This window comes from Adiantum capillus-veneris, chromosome 11, assembly GCF_014529385.1.
Source record: "Adiantum capillus-veneris isolate H3 chromosome 11, ASM1452938v2, whole genome shotgun sequence".
NCBI lineage: Eukaryota > Viridiplantae > Streptophyta > Polypodiopsida > Polypodiales > Pteridaceae > Adiantum > Adiantum capillus-veneris.
The window spans coordinates 30,643,615-30,660,195 of record NC_140941.1 but is presented as its reverse complement, the minus strand read 5'-3'; the positions used below and the strand labels follow the sequence as shown (position 1 = coordinate 30,660,195).

Genomic DNA, 16,581 nt, shown 5'->3' with positions numbered 1-16,581 from the left:
GGGTCATGGATCCCTTTGTTGTTGTATGCAGATGATATTGTATTGATAGCAGAATCACCAAATGGAATGCAGAGGCAGCTAGATGCATTACATAAATTCGAGGAGGACAGTGGACTGTCGATAAACTTGGGTAAAACCAAAGTTATGGTGTTTAACACCACACCACAGTGGGTTAGGAGATCGGCACCTACATTTGCATATGGCCAGGATACAGTAGAGTACACAGATGCATACACATACCTTGGGGTGGTATTTGCAGGACCGAAGTTTACTCTTAAGAAAGCAGCGGATGCTAGATTATCCAGAGCCTCTGCGGCCCTGGGAGGGTTGGAGAGGATGTGTTCACAAGTGCAGTTTTAGAAACCACGAACAAAACTTTGGCTCTTTGATACTGTGGTGGCTTCGGCTATGCTTTATGGGGTCCAGATTTGGGGACCATCTGTGGATCATGATAATTGGAAGTCAATGGAGAGACCTTTGGTATCTATGATTTCCCGAATGATTAGAGCCAAGGCCTCCGTACCACACGCAATTACCCGAGCGGAACTAGCGGCCCCTCCGATAGAAATTGAAGCTCTTACCAGATCAGTGTCCTTTATACATGGTTTATGGGATACAAATAATGGCCGATATACTAGACTGGCACTCGAATCCTCTCGACAATTGGCAATGAAAGGGGATACATCATGCTGGTACGCGCAACTGTCCTCGTGGTTTTAGAGACACGGGTTCAGTATGGAAAGACCCCTTCCAATACTCTCTTGAGGCTCCATCACTGGCAATTACATGAACGGATATTAATAAAATCATCCAACAGGATCTTATACTGTTGGATACTAAGAGGACATGGGTAGACCCTACACAAGAATTGGGCACGAAGATGGCCGACTACAAAGAAAACTTCCTACAATTATCTGAAGATGGATTTGTGATTCGCCCGAGTTACATGGATACCCACCTGTCTCATGGTTTGAGACGTGCTATTGGTTAGATTCGTATATCCTCACACCAGTTGGAAATTGAATTTGGTAGATTTAGGGGAATCCCACCTGAGAGCAGAATTTGCAAGTTATGCGGAATGGAGCCGGAGACAGAATTACACTATATATGCCACTGCACAGTATACTATGAGATACGTGGGCGTTTTCATTGCCTCTTTAAAGAAGGCTTTGGACCTCTAGATAGAATCATGCAATACCAAGATCAAAGATGCTTAGGCTTGTACCTACCGGAACTACATCGGCACAGGGATAATCTAATGAGAAGACAAAGAACACTACAGCCTCAGAGGCAGATCACAGATTTCTTTGGATCGAGAGAAGCAGGAGTGGAAGGGGAAGCAAGAGGCCAGAAGCCAACACAAAGGAGTACCCACATTCATACCAAAGGCACCCTAATTGACAGAGTGATTGAGCTTAGGAAATCGAGACGACCACGACCAAGATGCAGAAGCACACTTCACCGGAGGAGACTACAACAAAGGATTAGAAGCATTCTAGCCAGACACCCAGAATGCTCCTAAGAAGTTTATTCAATACTTTGTATTTAGTTTTTCACATTTACCTTCACACTTTTCACTTTTCACACTTAGTACTTTAGTACTAAGGTACCTAGACATTGTAACAGATTCACCACTTTTGTATCAGTTTGGTCTCATAGGTCATTCTGGCCTTTTGAAGACGTTAATATAACATTTCATTTCATTTCTCTCTCTCTCTCTCTCTCTCTCTCTCTCTCTCTCTCTCTCTCTCTCTCTCTCTCTCTCTCTCTCTCTCTCTCTCTCTCTCTCTCTCTCTCTCTCTCTCTCTCTCTCTCTCTCTCTCGTGGACACGTTCTCTCTCATCCATTTCTGTTCAGTTTTTGCAAGTGGGCACCCGCCGACACAGACAGTAGCGTAGGCGATGTGTTACATTGATATCAGAGCATCGCAGGTTGATCGGCCGCATTCTGCAGACTTGCGTTTTTAGAGTTTGGTGGATTGCAGATTTGCACTTTCTGATTTTGATGGGCTACCCGACCTTGCAACTGATTCCTTCAGTCACAAGCCACTCCCACCCTTTCATCCATCGCGCATCGAGAGCGGTTCCGTCTTCAATGCTCCACCTTAGACTCGGCAAGCCAAGCAGCTTGGACTACAGAAAAAAAAATTTGTAGCAAGTTTCAATCATCCTCTTATAATGGCCACCATTGAGGAGATCATGATCGCCATCCAGGCGGCTAATAAAGCATTAGAAGCACCATGTCAACGGAGTTTGACGTCTTAGAGACGCAAATTGGTACTATTCAGGTTCGGATACAAGAACAATTGAGTATCATGCAAACAAATTTGTGAATGCTTCAGGAGAAAGGCACAGACTTCGCTGCCCAAATGTTAGGTGCAACGGAATGAATGTTGTATTTTTCTCAAGATTAGTGATCTTTACTGCTCAAGGTTCCTTTTAGTTCTTATGGAAAGAGAGAGCTTTCCATTTTGTAGAGTGCTATGGTCACTAACGAAGTGAGTGGATTGTGCGTGCAAGTGGATGAGACTGAGAGAAGGAGAGAGAAGAGATACGACACTCGAGAGGTTGTAAAACCCTCCTCCGAAGGCCGCACTCTCGTCGGCGAGAGTGGTCTACTTGATTGCATGAAGGCCGCACAATATCCACTCACTTTGTTCGTGACCACAACATTCCATAAGACGGAAAGCTCTCTCTTTCCCTAAGAACTAAAAGGAACCTTGAGCAATAAAGATCACTAATCTTGAGAAAATACAACATTCATTCCGCTGCACCTAACACTCGTCATCGGCAAACCTTTCGTCACCTAATCAACCTCCACTGGCGCCAACATCGAGACATATAGCTTTGCATGTCAGGTTAGCCGCGTAGGTGGTTCTACAAGAGAGTTAACGAGGCAGTATCATCTCAATAGTCTCAAGTCAGGTCAAGTAGTAGTCTTGCATGAAGCATCAAGAAGTTATCAGATTAGCCGTGGAGGTGCTTCTACGAGAGGGTTAATGAGGCGGTATTATCTCACATGAAGCATCAAGAAGTTGTATCAATTTATGCAAAGAAAAGCAACTACCATTCTAGTAAGGGGATGGGGGCCCTTGAGAGGGTATTGGACTGGTTGGTGTGTGGTCTTCTATCACGTGCACATGGATTTGTGTGCGATGTGGACACGCTACCGCAACTTCTAGAGTCAAACCCTAGTCTAGAAGTTATTTGAACCTAGGGGATTCTGTACTGGCAACTTTATGAGCCTCTCAAAATACCGCCCGGACAAGTCCATTAGAATAGTTAAAACCCTCGCAAAATGCTCTTGTGTATGTTTGTCCAATCTAAGATCGGGAAGACAGTTGCTCTCTTGAAATAACTCCTCTCTTGTAAAATCTAGTGTGATTCACAATTCAAGGCCCCTTTTCAAGCACAAAACCAATCAAACCAAGAACTAGCTATAGAATTGGATCTTGACATCGAAGCTCATAGAGATTTGCAACAAGAAATCACTATCGTCACGAGGTTATTATAGTTTAATGCAAGGCACACCATTGAGGAGCGTTCTAGACTGTCCAACGTAAGGCACACCACTGATGAGCGTTCTAGACTCTGCTCGCATGTGCAATAGTGCAAAAACACAGATAATGTATTGTTGTTCAACAAACAATCTGCTGCTAAGGGGCTAAATTTGCTGCTTCACAGAAAAAATAGCATGCTTGAATTTACCCAATTGACATGGGAGAGGTGCAATAGAGTCCCATAAGATGTGTTGTTGACATGAAAGCTCATAAAGATTTCCAATAAAAGAACACTATCCTCACAAGGTTGTTGCAGTCCAACAGAAGGCACATCACCGATGAGAGTTTTAGACTCCACTCGCACCAGCATTATCACAAAATACAAGTGATGTATTGCTGTTCACCAAACAATCTGCTGCTAAAGGACAAAATTTACTATTGTACAGAAAAACAACGTGCTTGAGTGTTCCCAATCGACATTGGAGAGTAGAATATGCTCAAACAACAATGTACACTCGCTCCAAAATTGGTCAGATTCACACCAATTTGCTCCAAATTTGCAGCAAACATGCTAATACAAAAAATCCGGATTAAAGAGGGTTGCCTTGCCTCTGGAAGCCACTAGAAGGCATTAGATAGTAAGAATGCAAGGCACTTATGTGTAGATTTGATCCTTTCTACGTATGAACCAACATTTCCGTAGATTCTACCTTCGGACGGCCTCTAAAATTTAAATGCAGGTTTAGAGGGGAGGCAATGTCTCCATATTAGCCCTAATTGTGTCAGCACGGTATCCCTATCTACCCCTGTTTACAAAAAATGCAGCCATATCTAAGATCACTGGTGCTTTGTAACTTGGAGCTGTAATATCACGTGCTTTTGCATGCAAAAGCGTGAGAGGGGAGAAGACATAGATCGCAACAAGAAAGGAACATTACTCTTACAAGAATGACAAGACAAAGGGTGGGAGAGAGGCTTGATCTAAAGGGAAAAACTTCATGTCCCCTACCAGGCATGGCCTCCGCAATACTGGAGGAAAAGATGACATTTTCCTTGCTTTTGAGGAGCATGTACATGAACTTTGGAAGAGGATCATAGCTCATAGAGATCCTCAACAAAAAAACTTTGCTATTGCAAGGTTATTACGCATCATCTTAACCATAAGGCACACGACTCAATGAGTGAGAATTCTTGTATGTTCATTGCCCTAAAAACGCAAGCAATGTATAGCCAACAATCCGCTTGTCATGTGCACCACCTATCAATGCACGATGACCTGCTCAAACAATCACATTCTGTGCACACACATGCATTTATAGGACCATTCTTGAGTTGTTGTACGCCACTCCGGAGAGTCTCCAAGTGAGCTACATAGGACCATTTAGCCGCAAGTTTCTGAGCTCGATTCCAAGTCCGGACGAGCAAGTTAGAGCATAATCTCATGAACATTCGTTTTAGGCTAAAATAAAGACATGTCGTTTTTGCCACATTTTGGTCGGGCAAAGGACATCCAACCATATAAAAGGTAGCCTTAGCCTACACTTTTTATCATGATTCATCAAGCAGTCAAGTCTTATGTTTTTTTCCTCCTCGCGAAGGACTTACACACCGCATAAACTTATAAACATTCATTTTAGGCTACAATAAAGACATGTCGTTTTTGCCACATTTTGGTCGGGCAAAGGACATCCAGCCATATAAAAGGTAGCCTTAGCCTACACTTTTCATCATGATTCATCAAACAATCAAGTCTTATGTTTTTTTCCTCCTCGCGAAGGACTCACACACTGCAGTCGCGCTCCGCATCTCCACAGTTCAGAAATGCACGTGCATTTTTTCAGCATTCCAGCAGTTTGTGCACAGAAGTGCATTAGATTTCTAAGACAGCAGTTGGGTAATGCAATTGCGTTATTGCAGTCCATCTCTCTAAAGCCCTGATATGTTTCAATTTGGAATCATTTTATGATTTCTTTTGGCAATCTACAAGCCCACAACTCAGCCTTGTCAAGAACAATACCTTCCAAAATGTCAAAGTTTGGTTACGTACTTTCAGTCTCAGGATTGTAGAGAAGAACTACTCCAGAAGTTGTTACCTTTATGGACATTTAGATTAGATCGGCTATGACGTTTGTGGGCACCATAAAAGAGCCGACGCACTTGGCAGTCTAATGCCCAAAAGGGGTCGTCTATATAGCCCAAGAGAAGTGTCTACTCAACATCTCTCTTAGCCTTGAGAGTGTTTCCATTTTGCAGCCTTTTTTTTGGATTTATTGTAGCAACCAACAAGCTTGCAATCCCATCTCGTCATTTGCACCACATCCCTTATCAGAGACCTCTTGTAATTTTCGAATTTGGGCTGCATTATCTCGGCCTTAGGTGATTTTCCTTACCCGTTGCCATATCTCTCTTCTCTCCTCTCTCACTCTTTTGAATGGGCATTCACAATATTAGAGCTCCAAGTTACTGAGAATTGGAGATCTCTGATTTGGCTGCACTTTTTGTATACAAGGGTAAACATGGTATTGTGTTAACATCTCTCCCTTCTACATCTACGATTTAATGTTGAAGGCTATCCAATGCAGCATTTACGAAAACAAATCTTCATGTGTAGATTGAGATCATAAGTATACAAAATTGGCTTGCATTTTCTTTGTCTGATGCCATGTGGAGGGTTGTAAAGGCACAACAAGTCTGAAGCGGAGAGGCGTGCATACAACTACTTCTGGAGAAAGTCTATGGCGTTGTATGCTCTTGTTTTTCAGCCCTGCTTGTTGCTGAAGGAAAGATCTTCTCTATGAAACTGTATACAAGTAAGTCTAGAGATGCTAAATATAGCAGTCCTTCAGGATGTGAAAGACTGAGTGAAGGGAACATAGTGGATGATACTACGTCCACTACTTGTAGCTCCTCAAGGTGGCGTATGAGAACAGGGTAATGAACCATTGAGGAGGCAACTAGAGTCCCCTGATGAAGGTGAAGGACACCGTTGATTGAGCCCAGTGCTCAAGAAAATCATATCTAAGCTCTTTGGCTGCCCTTGAGGAGCTTGCTAATGAGTCCCATTGGTTGCATAGAGCGTAAAAATTGTCAACCCAAGTGTCTACGAGAATGTCGACACCGATAGACGGTGTGGCACTTGAAATGTGGCGGCAACGCGCTCACCAAATATTCCAAAGAGTGATGCTGACCGGTTTACGAAACACCTCATCTTTGAAGTGAGAAGCATCCTGTATATCCATGGAAAGTATCATGCTCAAGACACCTCGCTAATATCTAGTAGCTATGAGTATAAATAACATATTTATGTCTAAGCTCTTTAAGTATAAATTCAGTTTTAAAAGATGCATCAACCAAGAGACATTTTCCAAGTGAGAAAATCAAGCTGAATGACAGCCCACATAAGAGCTATGCAACAGCCTTCCAAACATGGCGAGATCTAGTGCATATCTGTAAAGAGTGGTGGTTGGGTGTCACAATCTGTGAAGCAAGCAATGGCATTGCAGAGGTGATGATAGCCCCATATGGTGCAAAAACTTCAAAAATAGTAAACCCTAATTCTAGTTGAAGCTCTAATTTAGCAAAGACCCTAGTTTACAAAACCCCTAATTTTGGCAAAAACCCTAAAAGTGCAACAGAGCATAAAACCCTAACCCTAGGGTTGAAGGGGAGCAAACGGCTTGCATTAGAGGACCATCGTAAAATTCCAAAAATTCACCGCAAAACACAACGACAATCGTGTTGACACTATACGTATGCCACATCAGCAGCGTACGGATGCCACGTCAGCATGGGCGTTAGCTAATGCTTTTGGGATGGACTTTTTAAAATAAAATTGACTTTTAAACCTTCTAAGATTGCTTTGGGCCTATAAATAAGTCCTTTTAGTTGGGCAATGTACCACAAATTGAGTATTGACTTGAACTAGGAAACCGAGAGCTTTGAGAGACAAAGACTTCCCATCGGCCCTTGTACTTTAACTGTTGAAGAAATAAATAAATAGTGCCAAGGGTACCCGTCTTGGGGACCAGTGCTTTTGGAAAGGGAACTCCGCCCTTTCGTGTTAAGGGTGTTCTTTTAGTTTGTTCCAGTTCTGTTGTAGGTAGTCTATTTCGTGTAGTTCTTTTGACTTTGAGGTTGTTTCTACGATATCAGAGGCCAGCCGTTTTGTTCTTTTATGGAAAAATTGTTCCTAGAATTGTCAATGGAATCTCATAAGTTTAGTTATACATATTAGTTGGCTTTGTCACTAATGAAGGGCTTTTACCTATTAAATGGCACAACCACTAATAGATGGTCTGTATATACATGCATATATGTGTTTTGATGCAACAAACATGTGAATACAAAATCCATGTCTAAAATAAATCTTGGTCCATTGGTAATATTTGTAAATATTATGGTATGAGAACTTGGTTTGATGACTAGATATATCTTGGTTGCATGTGAAACACATGAAAAAGTTCATGATATGCTTAGTTATGATGATTCAGAATGAATTTTGTTGTACGTCCTGTGTGACCACCTATAAGTTGTGATTAATGTTGTGAGAGTGACCGTTACATGTTGATTTTTGGAACAAGCCTACCACTTGCCGTGTTTTCTTTACAAGTGTGATTGAAAGCAGTGCAGATGGCTTTGCAAAGGTGAACCCTAGCACGAGATCGTGCAAGAGCCTTGAATATAGCAAATTGTACTTTCCAACTAAAACCCTAATTTAATAGAAACCCTAATTTCAAGGAACCTTGATTCTAGAAAAGCCCTAAAATGTGCAGCAAAGCATAGAACCCTAACTTTGGAATCGAAGGGAAACGTACAGTAAGCAACAGAGGCCATCGTACAGTCCCAAGAAACCAGCCGCAATGAGAATCACAAAGACATTGTACAAACCCCACGTCAGCACTGTACGGATGCCATGTCAACAAGGGGCATTTCTTGATGGTTTTGAGATGGAGTTTCCAATAGAGTCAATTCTTAGAAGCTTATAGACTGCTTTTTGAAGCAGCAAGGCCTTTAAATGAGTCCCCTCATTGGGCAGTGTATCACAGATTGATTATAGACTCAAACAAGGAAATTGGGAGCTCTAAGATAGACTTCCCGCCGTCCCTTATACTTTAACTATTGAAGAAGTAAATAAATATTGCCAAGGGTGCCTGTCTTGGGAGCCAATGCTTCTGTGAAGGGAACTCCGTCCTTTCATGTCTGTTGTGCATGTGTTCTCTTAGTTTTGTTCCAGTTTTGGTGCAGTTCTTTCGCTTCGAGATTGTTGCACTGGGAGTCTCCACAACGTGAATGGTGCATTAGGTGCAAAACCCATCATAGCAGTCCTTGAGCCAACTGGTAATCCCATGTGAATCAACAACCAATGGACATAAGTAATCCTCTAAGCAACTACAAATGCCACAAGGTTGCCTACAATTGATGCACATAAGTACGCGACACTCCCTCCCTCATATAACCACTATCTTTGTAGTGTCAACATCTCGTGTTGTTGACGCATAAGATGCATTTGGCAATTCAAAGGAGATCCTCTAGCTGGATTTTATTGCACATCTCTCATATCGATCGAATAGTCTTGAGCAAGCAACAAAATAGCCCTTGAGTGGCAGTGTGCTACGCTACCGCCTGTGTCGGTGGGTGTCCACTTGCGGAAACTAAACCAAAACGAAAGAGAGAGAACATATACACCAATAAAAGGATGAAATTAAGTCAAGAAGAACGAGACATAGGGAAACACATGTTTCCAACATATACGGTGGTGGAATTATCTGAGAGAACCATGTATTTCAAAAGCTTCCCATTAACAGAATGTTTTGTGGTCATCTCTACTTGTAGGATATGTCTATGCTTTAGTACGAAGCAATGAGGCCTATCAAGAACTATCGCCTATGCTTCTAACTCGAAGTACTTTGGCATTACGTTAGATATGCAATGGAACAAATATATATGGTGAGATGTTGCTAAATATTATGTTTCAATCTACTAACTATTCTTAATTTTGTTATACAGGATCATAACAAAATTGAAGGGGATCGGGGAGCACCACAGACGGAGAGTGAGAGAGAGAGAAGGAGACAGACACGATGTGGGTGGGGAGACTCAAAGAGTGAGCAGCCCCCTACACACTTATGCTATGTATAAGGTATACAAGTCAGTGGGCGCCCAGACTCTGGGTGGTCGGGCAAGGCACAGGCGCCTATACCCCAACAACCTCCCACTTAAAGGCGACTGTGCCTTTAAGCAAGAGAACCTAGTCTAAAGACTACAAAAGACGAGAGAAAACCGCTCTCAACCGATGCCCACTGGCTGGCTGTGATCGTGTGCATCCGGCTGTCCTGCTCCCGTGTAAGTCCATACACCACCAGACGTACCGCACACGTACTGCAAGTACATACGCAATACATGCATATCTCCCTCGTTCACTATGCCATCGTCAGTCAACAAACGACTGACAACCCCAACTGCAAATGCTCCCACTGCAGCTGCTATATCTGGTCTCAAGATCAACATCTCATACATGAGACCATCGAATGCCGATGCAATGCTAGCGGGCCCTGCTAGCTCTACGGAGCATGCATCAACATATATATCCCTGGCAATAGGCATCTCTGACTGACAAGGTGTGTCAGCCACATGCATCTCCTGACTGTCCACAAAAGACGCATCAACCTGTCGTGCAACCTCATTGCACACCAGCTGCTCTAGGTGTCTGCTGGAAGACATATCCTGCACAACTATATCCCCATGCTCACTGTCGAGCATAGAAAGGATGACTGCATAATCGCTGACATCTCAGTCTCCTCTGCAATCATCCACTGCAAACATGACCACTCAATCTGTTGTGACTCACTAGAGCTCTCATGCTCTAACTCCGTATGCATAGACTCTTGCACAACGTCCTCCTGCCGTGACTCACTAGAGCAAGACCGCTCTACCTGTCTATCCTGCATAGAAGTATCTCGCACAACTGACTCTCTGCTTTGCTCAATCACTAGCAAAGCATGCGTGTCTGACTCTGTCACCTCTCTGTGTGACTGCTCAAGTCGTGCCCCAACTGTGTGCACAACGAGCTCACTACTCTGCACTCCATGCAAAGCATCCTGCAACCCACAAGCAAAAGAGACTCGCCTGCTCTCTCGCTCTCTACCTGGCTGCATGATCACAGAGACAACACCGTCTCTCCCGTGATCCACATGCAATGGGTAACCTGTACCACTCCTGGCACCTCTCGCAATCACTAGCGAACCCAAATGCATCACAAAATCTCGCTCTCGTAGCGAAATCTGACATCCACAATCTCTAAGCTGACCAATCGAGATCAAACTCACTGTAAAATCTGGTACATAGCGCACATGTCGTAACAAGTAAGATGCACCGCTCGGTAATGACAGTCTCACATCTCCTGCACCTGCTATCGCATGCACCGATCCATCGGTCAAACGTACACTGCCAAGCATCCCGCTAGAATAGCTACAAAACCATGCACGATGTGGCGTGACATGAAACATAGCATCTGCGTCTAGCAACCACTGCAAAGGGAGTGCACCATCCACATGTATAGCATCTCGTGCATAGCTCGAGGTAAAAGTGACATCCCCGTCACTAGTATACTCCGACACTACATCTACATCAACTGTCAAAGAAACTGAGTCCATGGCATCACTACATACATCTATGAGACTGCCATGTCTCCTACGATGTCGCATACGACGAAAACAACGTCGTCTAACGTGTCCAGAATGACCACAATACCAACATGTCACCTGTCGGCGTGCTCGTGAATGTACATGTCTCACACGAGTCCGTGATGACTCAGATCTATCATACATATCATGTAATCTGCGCCAAAGTTCTCTCGAAGTAGTCTCATACATAACAAGAGCATATACAGATTCCGCAAGGTGCAAAGAGAGCGTAGATAGTGCCATCTCCTCTAGCTCCTGCCACTTGATCGTCAGGCATGTTTGAAGGTCTACCTGCATCACCACTCAATGGTCGATGCAACCCTCGCTGTGTCAGTGCATCAAGCATACACTCTCTCCATGCCGCAAAGTCTGACCCATCAAACATGCGCATCTGTGAGAGGTCACAATCTGATCGATCACCTGTCTCTGCCATGAGCACAATGTAGCAAACTAGAAAGCAAAACCACCTCACCAACAACACCTGAAAACTGTCTACCAATATGGCCAGAAACACAATGTAAAACGTGTGAGACACACTCCAAAATAGAGCTCCCACAATGTCAATACAAGTTAGCCCTAAACTGGCTCGAATCGCATCAACAAAAGTCTGCAAATATGGCTCAAAACCTGATGCAAAGTTTCACCAATAACCGTGCAAAACCTTACACAAAATCACAAGTCAATATGACTCAATCGCGCATAAATATCTGACAAAATTTTGGCAGAGTCTCCTTTGTAACTGGAGCAAAATCTCAACAGTAAACCTCAAAGAGACAATAATATATGCCACAATGGCCAATCCGGGAATAAACTCGACCGGAATCACCTCACAAAGTCATACATATGAGCATACCCGCTCTTGCCGGAGTACCACTCAACGGCACCTCAAATGACATACATGTGAGTGATGATTGCTGCCAAAATACCTTTCAATCGATGACCAAATGTCTGCCAGATAACTATAGCAACATTTCTCAAAACCTTGCAATATCTGTCGCTATGCGCAATGCGAAATACGGAACACAAGGGCATACACAAGTGACTCCAAACTCCAACCAAATGATGACTGAAAATCACCTGTCAAAGTGGGAGTAAACTCAACCACTAAACTGTCAAAGAGCAACCTACGGATATGTAGAAGCTATGGCGAGAACCTGGATAAAATCCAACAGAGTTTCTTCTATAAATTGAGCCAAATCTCAAATAATCTCAGCCACAAACAAATACACAAATCCATATATGGCATACATAAACCGCCAAGACCATGGCAACATAGCTCACTCTCGCATGAGTGGCTCTCTGGACAAATGCATATCCAAAAACCTGTGTACACCTATGAATTTTTTGGTTGCTGTAAAGAATACTCCGTGTGTGTGAGATATACCAAAAACAGTGTTTTTGGGACCCGAAAGTGCACAAATAAACCTGCTGCTGTACCTGCTATAATTCAAAGCATAATTTCAGCAAATAGACATCACCATCGCGTCCGGAGCGTGCCAAAACCCTGACCTAGACTCCTGGATCATGTAGATCTGACTCTGTATGACGGAGCTACGCAAAAAACTGCGTTTTAGAGCCCGAAAATGGCAAAAACGAGCTGCACACGGTCTTGAACCTGCTCCTGCTCCACTCTGCGTGATGCAATTTCCTCTCAATGCAAGCTCCAACGCAAGAGCTCTGCCAGAACACCATCCAAGCACTCGAATGTCAAGCTCTCCTCCGCCGAGCACTTCTCTAACGAGCTCCACTAAGCTCAAAAGCTCCTCTCACCAAGGAAGCCGCAACCGCCTCCTCGACCAAGCTTGACCACACCAAGCTCCTAAGCTCCAAAGACAATGCTCCTCAAGCTAAAATCGCTCTCCGTGAAACTCCGCGATCGAACTCCACCGTCGAGAGCGAACGAGCTATCGCGTGAGCTATCGTCTCGAACCTCTCAAAGCCATCATGCTCTCCGCGGTCACCATAGCTCTGATACCAATTGAAGGGGATCGGGGAGCACCACAGACGGAGAGTGAGAGAGAGAGAAGGAGACAGACACGATGTGGGTGGGGAGACTCAAAAGAGTGAGCAGTCCCCCTATACACTTATGCTATGTATAAGGTATACAAGTCAATGGGCGCCCAGACTCTGGGCAGCCGGGCAAGGCACAGGCGTCTATATCCCAACAAAAATGAGTGACTTACAATTAAGTGATGCCAATATCGACAAGAAGGAGGAGGTAAACGTACTTGTGATTGTTGATTATTCAAATTGTTATTTAAGTATTGTGGTAGTTATGTATCTTGCCAAAGCTTATATGTTTTCTAGATGAGTATAGCTAAATATTAACATTGCATCCTTCATGAAACGGGAGATAGGATATTGCACAAAGCTAGAGCAATCTTTTGCATGTTTTGAACCTTATGATAAAGTTTACATATTAGACATGAGTTTGGAATTGTTTAATGTCTAGATATTGATTGGATTGAGCGAAAGTGAAGAAAAAATGCCTAGTTATGAAAACAAATTAAACAATTGAAGAGGTAATGCAATTTAGCTTTGGATAAAGTTGATTGTTATAAGTCCTTAGCAAAATCATAAGTTGTGAGAGGAGAATCTTACACTAAAGATGGATGAAAATGCTATTTGTCTAGGCTTTTGATGAACCAAGCATTAATGAGATTGAGAAAGAGAGCTTCTATCATCAACAAAATAATGTGGTATGGCATTCAAATGTTTTGTGTCTTTGATTTAAAAAGAAATAGTTTGGATTCTTTTGTGTTGTATTGCATACTTAAATACTTGTTAAACTCTTGTTCCTTTATTTAGGAAAACAACTTTGCTCATGGTCAAATGAGTAGTATGTCTCTAAGTGCGCTTACAGCTTCAAGGACATGTGAAGACAATATTGTCAACAATGATATTGCTAAGTTTGCTGATGCTTCAAAAGATTTGGAGAAACAAATTGGTAGATCAAACATACTACTTGATGAGCTAGTTCATGAGTATCACTCGGTAATGTGTAGCATGTTGCATTGTGAAATACAAAATACTTAGTTGGGCTGATTTGTGGTATTAGTTTTTCTCAACAATGTGTGTGCTTTTATCTTGTTGATAGATTGACATGACTTCTAATCTTGCAAAACAAGCAACACTTTGCACTAAAGAAGCCTTCAAGAAGAAAGAAGATGTTGAAAGTGAAATTCAAGAAATCGAAGCTTCTAGCGATTTTGAGAATGTAAGTTGATAGTATGTATTAGTTATCTAAATGTCTTGGAACTTAATGTGATTATTTTACTTGAATCTTGTAGAATGTTGAAGTAGATAAAAGTTTGAGGAGGAAGAAGTTTTTGCATTTGAATGGTAACCTTGTAAGATTTCTATCTTATTGCATTCTTCAACATTTGGAGTTGCATGTGTTTACTTCAATAAACTCAAATTTCATACTCAAGGATTGTCACATGTCTCTTGTAGGTTGAAGGTGGTTTCAAAAAGAGGAAATTAAAGTCCAAAGGAGTTGAAAAGAGAGTGAAGAAAAAGGTTCTACGTACTTGCAAATTGAGCTTATGTTTTTGGTTTTCAAGAGCAAATGAGTCAAAATAAATTCTTATTGTAGGCTTTGAGTGATATAACAAATTATACCAACATCACAGGTCTTCAAAACACCAAACAAGATACTACGGTGATCATTCATTCTCTCTACTAAATTGAATAGAGATTGTCTTTTATAATGGGTGTTCGCAAATAATTCAAGTTTTTGCAGGAATCGCAAAATTTCATGGTAAGAGGAAGATGTGAGCGGGTTGTGAGAGCTCCTTCCAAATATAGAGATTGAGTGTTGAGCTATTTTTTGGCTTTTTTCTTGGTTTGGTGGGACTTATTCTACGAAAGATATGTGTTTAATGCGATTATTAACGAGATACTTAAACTTATTATACTTATCAATATAGGCTGATTTCTCACTCTTTTTGGACTTTAATTTTGGAATTCAAACTCTAGTGTTCAAAATTTCATATCATGTATTTGCCTATGTCAATTGCAGTCGTATGAATAGAATTACTTAATTAGTGTTGTATGGAGCTTTAGGTATTTGTATATTGCCTGAAAGCTAAGACTTACACATGGTTTTAATTGTAAACATTGACATTTCAAAGAAAAGAGCACTTAAACAGAAAGTGAGACAACAAAAACATAAAGATGCGCAAGTATGGAAGCTATCTCTTTTCAAAAAATTTGCAAAGGTGTGTGATTTGATTTGTGTTCATTATTTTTCTTTATTTACATATTAACTTGGTTGTTTCTCTAACTTATCCAAATCCTCTTGCTTGTTTGGGTCTTCAATAGTGTCGTGCCGAAAGCAAGAGTAGTGTTGATTTTGATGTCTTATCAAAGGAGGACAAGGAAGCAATTGTTATGAAATACTTAGGCGAAAGTGATGTGGATGCCATGTATGGAAATCTACCTTCTAAAGTAAAGCAATTACAAGAGGCAAAGAATGTACATTTTGTGGAGGTAAAAGGATCTACATCAAAGCCTGTCATGTTAGACACAATAGTCTCTTGGGTACTCTCAATGGGAAAAGTAATTGTTAAGCAGCTAGACACAATAGTCTCTTGGGTACTCTCAATGGGAAAAGTAATTGTTAAGCAGCGTAGAGGGTTTGTTGTGAGTCAAGATGTGATTTGTTTATCCTAATCAATTCCTACAAGGAATGAATGGTGGAACTAAATGATAGTTATAATGTTTTGATAAGAACTTTATGGTTTAATACTGCAATGTAAATACATTAAATGTTTTACAATATGTTTTTCTCTATTTACCAATCAAAAATTGATATGCTCTTGTATATACTGAAGTTAAGATGGAGCTAGATGAGATCTATGTGTTTCACACTTGGATCCTTCATAATTTTATGCATATACCTTCTCAAGTTACTAAATTGCACGATAAAGAGTTTAAATTTGATGAAAGTAAGTGCATGTGTACATATTCTAGAAATTCTTTTAGGAAAAATTATGTAAAATGATTTTGTTAATGTACTCAATAATGAAACGCTTGAGGATGCCCTTTATGATCTCATGGTGATTATGGCTTGCTTATTTGGACGCTGGTGCATTGCAAATTAACTCATGGATTTTTTAATGATGAGAGCAGCCTTAACACTACGACAGCTCAAGATGTTAAACAAACTACTTGGTGATGATAACATCTCATGACACATAAACATATATTTGTGTGATTTGTGGGTAGATGGTTCTTTTTATACCAATTTTGCTTTTACAAAATTTTAGGAAAAATTTGTACATGGTGAGGTTTATATCCATGCATGCATAAACATATACAGAGAGAGAGAGAGAGAGAGAGAGAGAGAGAGAGAGAGAGAGAGAGAGAGAGAGAGAGAGAGATTTGATTATCTTCTAC

General features: G+C 41.6%; 1 protein-coding gene across 1 annotated transcript; it reads left to right on the top strand.

Moving 5' to 3' along the window:
• Positions 1-13,351: 13,351 nt before the first annotated feature.
• Positions 13,352-15,855, top strand: LOC147447060 (uncharacterized). Its single transcript, XM_086523570.1, has 10 exons — positions 13,352-13,399; positions 13,815-13,880; positions 13,990-14,175; positions 14,279-14,398; positions 14,472-14,531; positions 14,635-14,700; positions 14,777-14,842; positions 14,924-14,941; positions 15,505-15,714; positions 15,757-15,855. Exons 1-10 carry the CDS (start codon positions 13,352-13,354, stop codon positions 15,853-15,855), a joined length of 939 nt encoding a protein of 312 aa, XP_086379696.1.
• Positions 15,856-16,581: the final 726 nt, after the last annotated feature.